Raw genomic sequence first — 8,276 nt, forward strand, 5'->3', positions numbered from 1 at the left:
ACATGAGGCGAACATTTTCCCTTAAACAATTTGGGATTTCATCGACCATAGACGCTACCACCACGACCATCGAAGCTTTTCGCCATCGATTCGCTGTCACCGGAGTGACCCACAGTCGCGGACCACCACCAATTACTTCGTCTTCTTCTTGTGAATCGAATGAGTCCCCTCCCATCGATTTTCGTCAACTCTATACATGCATTTCAATTTTCCGATCGCGGACCACCGTGAATGCTACGCCATCTGATTTCTTCTTCTTTTTTTTTTAATTTTTAATTAATTTTAATTATATTAATTAAAATATATTTTAGTTAACTAAGAATATTTTAAATAATTACAATAATTAAATATTCTATCTAATTAAGAATAATTATAATGATAATTGTTGTAATTAATATATTTTAATTAATTAAAATAATTTTGGATTTAACAATTAACAAATATAAAATTCTTTGAATTTAAATTTAAATTTAATATGGCAAAATTTAATACTTATTTTTTTTTAGGGTGACAATGGCAAAAGGAAGACACAAAACAAACCAAAAAGCCCTTTGTATGTTATATAAAAACCCATAGAGGGGTATTTTAGTCAAAATTGTCATTAAATATGAACCTAAACCACAGAAAATGACTACCAAACGCAGTAGACGCGCGTCTCCTCCACCTTCTGTTAGTTTCTAACAGAATGAGAGTGTTTTGCTGACTAAAACAAAATAGGAGGGGGTTTTTAGCTTATTCTGAAAACATAGGGGTGGTTTTTGCATACTTTTTAAAACACAGGGGAGTTTTATGCATTTTATCCATTTGTTAAGGGTAAAATTCATTTTAGTTCTCAATATTTGAATTCATTTTAAAAAATAGTCCTCCTCTTCTTAATTCACTTCAATTTAAGTGATTTTTCCATAAAATTCTTCATTTTTTACAAAAAATTATTTTAATCCCTCACTTTTCATTTTCAATTACAATTTAGTCCCTTGCATGTAACTTTTTTTAAACTATAACCATTATTTAAAGAAAATATTTATAATTGGACATTATTTAAATAATAACTTGATCAATGACATATCATCAAACTTTTGTGAGTATAAAAAATTTCTAGTAACTTTCAAACAAAAAAAAAAAAAAAAACATATGTTGAATAACGTTGAAGAAAAAAAACTTAAGTAACAAATAGAGTAAAAAAAATTTAACAATTTTTTTTTTAAAATTATATTCCATCATTCAACATTTTAACTGACATATTCAATTTGTTATTTATGTTCTTATTTAAGAAGTTTTTTTGTTTTAATATTTTCTCTATATTTTTTTCCTTAACTTTTTTCTCTAACTTATATATTCAAGTTCTCTTTTATTTGAAAAATTCACGTTTGTCAAATTCACAACAATTATATATTGATATATCATTCATCGAGTTATTATCTAAATAATTGTCCAATTATAAATTCTTCTATTAAAAATGTTATATATATATTTTTTAAATTTATGCGTGAGGAACCAAATTACAGAATTAAAATTAAAAAATAAGAGCTTAAACTGACTTGTTTTTAAAAAATAAAACAATTTATAAGAATAATTTGGGAAAATTATTCATCAGGGGACTAATTTAAAACAAGTTAAAAAGATAAAAATTATTTTAAATAAAATCAAAGATCACGGATTAAAATGAATTTTACCCGTTAGTTAATGGTGGGGGGATAAAACCAACAAAGTAGTGTTGGGTTTTATTTTTGGCCTATCTTCGAGATGAGCGAAAAACGTGATAAATATCTGCCTTGATTTGTTTTGGAAGTTTTGGTGGTGTTTTGAGATATTTTGAAACAGTGGCTCATTTATTTTTGATCAAAATAAGTCTACACTAAGTATAGGCCCCACAACTAAAACAAAATATACATACTCATATATATATATATTATATATATATATTAAAGAGACATGATTTGACAATGAACAATAGTTTTTGTCTCCCACTAAACAACATCAAACATACTATACTTATTTTATATTATCTCTAAAAACAAATCCAAACATACACACTATCTCTAATACATACTTATTTATCTTTGTTTTTCTCTCTCTATCTCTACAAAACACACCAAAACAAGTTAAAAATGAAATCAAACAAAGCGTAGATGTTTTTGTTTCCCTTTCTTTTTTAAAAAATATTTTTATGTATAATTACTGCATACCATCGTCTTTATATCCGGAGAAAACGTTGGTTGAATAGTATTAAATTTGCAAATTTTTACCAGTGTTAGAAATTTCAAATTTTGTCCATATTGAATAGGAAAAAGTATTATTTTAGTCCGTTAAGTATGCCTAATTTTAATTTTAGTTTGATAACTATGCCCATTTTTGTTTAGATCCAATAACTTACGAAATTACTTATTTTAGTCCTCTGGCAGATTTTCGGATAATTTTACCCCTATGAATGCATATGGACTAAAATTGCCTTTCAAAAATTGCATAGGGGTAAAATTGTCGAAAAATTTGCCAAAAGACTAAAATTAAGTAATTTCGTAAGTTAGTGGACCTAAACAAAAATGGACATAGTTATCGGATTAAAATTAAAATTAGACATACTTAGCGAACTAAAATAATACTTTTTCGTATTAAATATTGGGTTGGGTTTGTACCATGCTCCAATTCACACTTATATTTAAGATACAATTTATAATTCCCCAATTCAATATTATAATAAGATTTCTCTTAGCTATAAATTCTACCAAGAATCACTTAACATTATGTAATTAATTATTGAAATCGTAAATCAAAACGCCGTAATCATTTTCCTAAAACCAATTATTCCAATCCCGATTCTATTGTAATCAATTATACAACAGTCGGATTAAACTAGAACTTAGTATCCTAAAATTGTGTCTGGATCGATGAGGAATCTTGTACACCAATAAATGGTGCGCATCTCGTAGGTCAAAGAGCTTTCTGTCGTACATACAGATCACAAAAAACTACATAAATTTAAGGGTAATTATAACATGTTTTCATGGGATTCGTCATAATTACAAATGCTTCTTTCGAAATTAATGATCATCTAACAGATATCCCTTCATGACAACCATCGTAGAGGACTATTTGTTAAATATTCATTAATTCCAATAAAATATTTATAATTTTTTGAATAAATTAAAAATATTTATCATTATTATAACTTGGGAGAGCCCGTAAGGCTGTCCCGCGCGCGCGAGTAGTCCTTAAAGAAAACCGCGAACCCCTGCCAGATTCCTAAGAGTTGAATATATGCCCAAATCCCCTCCTTGTTCTTGTTCCTTGTTGGATGTTGCTATTGCACCTTTGTTTTTTTATGTTGCTATTGCTGCCTTTGTCAAAACCAAGAAGACGCTTCTTTAGCCTTCCCGTATGGAGCCGTTGTTTCTATTTATCGCGTTTCCCCAAGCCGCAGTCCACTTTAGGATCTGGGCTGTTACTGTATCAATTAGAAGATTTTTTTAATAATATATCAATTCAACCAATACATCAGTATGACTAACGACGATAACAAATTACAAACACTAACATAAAGTGAGGTAAATACCCACAGCATTCCGTGAACTAGAATCCATGACTTCAAATTTATTCGTAAAACTTCACTTTTAACCTTAACCACTAGACTAAAACATCGTTGATATAACCTTCGTTTCATTGGAGACAACATATTTAGACTTTTTTACAGTGTAAATTTCCTTTTTATTTTCAAAGAAAAATCGGAAGAGATTAAGATGATGTAAATAATATGGTCTGTCCTCTTACATACCTAATGCCCAACTTGCCAATGTTAATAATTAACTAAATCAGACATGAAACACAGGACAAAGGACTCTCAAACATAAAATACCAAACATTTTTGTTAGCTGGGCATCACTTTTATCTTACAAGCATAAGAACACAATGTAAAAAATGTCGGGCCCACCAAATTTTATATTGATCCCATCTTCAAACATAAATGATAAATGATCTTTTATCATCCATTCGTGTTACATACTGATGTCATACACACCTAAGTATTTTACATGGGCCGCCTCATTTTTACATTATAATCTAATTTAATGATGTCTTTTAATTATTAAAAAAATAAGCGCATGTAAATCACTCATTGATGTGACACCAATATATCATATAAAAGTGTGATAAAAGATCTGCACTAAATATAAATATAGCTCAGTAAAGTTCCATATCAACGTCATAATCAGAACCCAACCACCCAAAACTAAAAGAATATATGAACGGCGTAGTAGGTAGCAATCAAGAAATCACACACTTCCCCTCAATCCGGTCGAGAAAAGTTGTGCAGAACTATAATATAAACGTATATATTAAATGAAATAGAAGATGTACCTCAATTACATCGAGCCTCACTTGGCTCAAAACCAACTGTCTCAATCAGACAACGCACACCAAGAAAATTCCATGGAACACATTGTTCAACTTCACATGCTGGCACCTTTTGGCTTCAAAGGAATAACCACATCTATAAAAGAAAAAAGATGAGCGAAAATTGGACCCTACCACAATTATTGCCAAAGCTGCAGAATACCATTTCCTATCACCATCTACCTCAGCAGTTCGCCAATGACGGTAAACGGGTTGATCTCTATAAATCAATGCATGGACATACAACCTCAATCCCAACATTATTACATGCCAACAACATTCGATAGGAAGCAGCTTCATCTGTTGTAATCAAGAAAATGTCTTCTCCCAGCATTTGGAGCTCCATTTTTGTTCTTCTAATTACAGTAGTGTACAAGGTTGTGGGGAGGGGACCTATTGATCCCACCAAAGGGTTCATCTCTCAGCATCTGAACCGTTCAAATCTCGTGATCCAACGGCCATACGACGTGCCCGAAGATGAGAGGTACAGCTTCAAGAGAGGGGTTCACAAACTGTGGATTTTCAAGACAGATAAACCTCACACTCCCACCTCTAAAACCAATCCTCGTACTGAGATTCGTGTTCGGGTAATAACCTTCATTTCCCCAAACACTTCTTTTTTGTGTTTTTTTGGTCCAGTCGTGTTATTGACTTCTTTAGATTTTAAACTATATGTTTATGTGTTGTCGCACGGCAATTGAACCACAGGGGGATGTTAATTTTATTTTGAAAATTTATACAGATCAATAAAGCATGAAAAAGTACTCCATAAAAGTATAAATTTTCTACTTTCGGACACGTGAATTTTTTTTTTATAAGCGGCTGGCAATAAAATTCGAATTGAGGTCCTACTTATTTGGGGGAATTTATTTAAAAAATGCAGGAAAAAAAAAATTAGAAAAGTAACATGCTTTGAAAAGATTTAGAAAAATAAGTGGCACCGCGGTGCCACAATTTTTATTTAAAAAGAAAAAATTTCTCTATGTCACCACGATGGTTAACCGTAGTGACATTGTTTTTTTTAAAAAAAAAATTTAATTTAAAAAAAATTATTTTATTTCACGACGAATTGCTGCCAACTTCTCGTTAAAATTTTGGCACCATCACGGCGAGTTGTCAACCATCAAATATACCGTTCGACTCCCCTTTATGAGATAAACATTTCCCCATAAACAATTTCAAGTTTTATTAATCGTAAATAATGAATTTTTAGCACGACCGCCGTACCTTTCGGCCGTCGATTCGCCGCCACCGGAGCGACCCACGATCACGGACCACCACCACTGGATTCGTCTCGATCTAACGGTTCTAACGAGACCAATCTAGTTCAATTTTATTAAATATTTGTTGAGATATGAAAATTTGAAGATTTTTCCGTCGAAAATTTGCGCTGAAGCTGTTTGCTGCCATTTCTCCACCGTCAGGACGAATCACAGATTAAGACCATAGCCGTTCGAATCCTGTTGTCCAGACGATTCCAACAAGACTAGTCTTGCTCAATTTCATCAAGTATTTATTTGTTCAATTAAAATACATATGTTTTAAAATAGTTATAATTTTATTAAATTCTATTTATTAATTAATAATACTATTTATAATTAATTAATAATTAATAATTAATAATACTATTTAGACGAGTCTTCCTCAATTTTATCAAGTATTTATTGAGAATTGAAAATTTGGAGATTTTTCCAGCAAAAATTAACTGAAACTGTTTGCCAAATTCATTTTTTTTTTGTTCAATTAAAATACATATATTTTAAAATATTTATAATTTTATTAAATTCTATTTAATTAATTATAAATATTATTATTAATGAATTATAAATAATATTATTAATTAATTGTAAATAGTATTATTAATTAATTGAATAGAATTTAATAAAATTATAACTATTTTAAAACATATGTATTTTAATTGAACAAACAAATACTTGATGAAATTGAGCAAGACTGTCTTGTTGGAATCGTCTGGACGACATGATTCGAACGGCTATAGTCTCAATGTGTGATTCGTCCTGACGGTGGATAAATGGCAGCAAACAGCTTTAGCGCGAATTTTCGGTGGAAAAATCTTCAAATTTTCATATCTCAACAAATATTTAATAAAATTGAACTAGGTTGGTCTCGTTAGAACCGTTAGGTTGAGGCGAGTCCAGTGGTGATGGTTCGTGATCGTGGGTCGCTCCAGTGGCAGCGAATCGACGGCCGAAAGGTGCGGTGGTCGTGCTAAAAAGTCATTATTTACGATTGATAAAACTTGAAATTGTTTGTGGGGAAATATTCTTCTCATCAAGGAGAGTCGAACAGTATATTTGATGGTTGCCAACTCGCCATGATGGTGTCAAAATTTTAACGAGAAGTTGACAGCAATTCATCGTAGAATAAAATAATTTTTTTTTGAAAAAAAAATTGTCGCCGCGGTTTTGAACCGCGGTGACACATTAAATGTTTTTTTTAAATAAAAATTATGGCACCGCGGTGAGTAACCACGGTGCCACTTACTTTTCTAAATCTTTCCAAAATATGTTACTTTTCTAATTTTTTTTTCCTTGTATTTTTTAAATAAATTCTCCCTTATTTGGTCTATCTTGAATATCATGCTAAACGACCACCTCATTAAAATTTAAACTATTAAAAAGATAAATTATTTAATATTCAATAGGGGGAGCTTGCGTACCTTATTTATGAATTTTTTTATATCACATTTTTCAACTACTCTAATAATTTTAATAGTTTTGATAGTGACAATAATTATATAAAAATTGTTGCTAGCAATACCTAATGACTGAAAAATTTGGGCAGGTGAGTTTGTCAGGTGTGTGCGTGTAAATATATATATATATGTATGTATAGGTCTATATTAGCACTATAGATGTCACTAATTATTAACAATGACAATTGAAACAGAACTTTTGTTTATATTGTCATTATACCACGTTTTTCTATTTCCGGCCAAATATTTTATCCCATCAAAACTGCGATATAAGATCTGGATCATTAATTAACGTCCGAACGTCGTTTCTACAGGGAAACGACTACTCCTCTGGAGTGTGGCAATTCGAAGCATACATGTATGTGCCATATGGCACTTCCGGTGTATGCATTATGCAGGTTTTCGGGTCCAGCCCACACGCCACGACCCTAATGCTCAGAGTGTACAACGGGACACTGTCGTACTATCGAGCGCCTGTCATCGTACCAAACATATATGGGAGATGGTTGAAGTTGAATGTGGTTCATGATGTTGAGGGAAGGAGAGTGGAAGTGTACATTGATGGAGTGCTGAAATATGAAGCAACTGGTAGAGGTGGACCTGAGGGAACCTCTCATTACTTCAAGTGTGGGGTTTATGCTCAGAATGATGCTTCTTACTATATGGAATCACGTTGGAAGAAGATTAGGGTTCTTAAGAAATGTCAATAATGATATATAAGTAACATTTCTTTCTTGTATGAATGCTTAGGGTTATTGTAGTTGAATGATCATTGCAGCAACAATATTTCTTGCATATGTGGAATCTTGAGTGATGCTCTCTTGTTCCTCACCTTTTGTTGATTATGCATGCATGGTCCCAGGGGGTGAGATGTTTGTGTTACAAATTGGTGTTATCGTTAGCAAAGCTCTAGGTTTATATGTAGCAAGCATTAATTTATGCAGCTTGATGCATGTCATGACTATCCCCATGCTTCACGTTGTTGATTCTTAGCCATTTCTAACAGTGCAATAAATAACTGACCAAGCAGCTGAAGTTGTTGAGGATGCTCCAAGAAATCTGGGATAGACATATCATTGAATATTAGTTAAGTATAACTATTCATTCAGGTCAATGGAGTATAGTGAGTGAAATACACAGGTTTCTATCAGTGGAGCTAGAGGTTTGCAAACTT

General features: G+C 31.7%; 1 protein-coding gene across 1 annotated transcript; it reads left to right on the plus strand.

The window, feature by feature from the left end:
* The first annotated feature begins 4,537 nt into the window (after positions 1-4,537).
* LOC105171174 (citrate-binding protein) lies at positions 4,538-8,066 on the plus strand. Its single transcript, XM_011092201.3, has 2 exons — positions 4,538-4,973; positions 7,417-8,066. Exons 1-2 carry the CDS (start codon positions 4,704-4,706, stop codon positions 7,810-7,812), a joined length of 666 nt encoding a protein of 221 aa, XP_011090503.1. The 5' UTR covers positions 4,538-4,703; the 3' UTR covers positions 7,813-8,066.
* Positions 8,067-8,276: the final 210 nt, after the last annotated feature.

Source organism: Sesamum indicum, linkage group LG9, assembly GCF_026168435.1.
Source record: "Sesamum indicum cultivar Baizhima isolate 11 linkage group LG9, ASM2616843v1, whole genome shotgun sequence".
Classification (NCBI taxonomy): Eukaryota; Viridiplantae; Streptophyta; class Magnoliopsida; order Lamiales; family Pedaliaceae; genus Sesamum; species Sesamum indicum.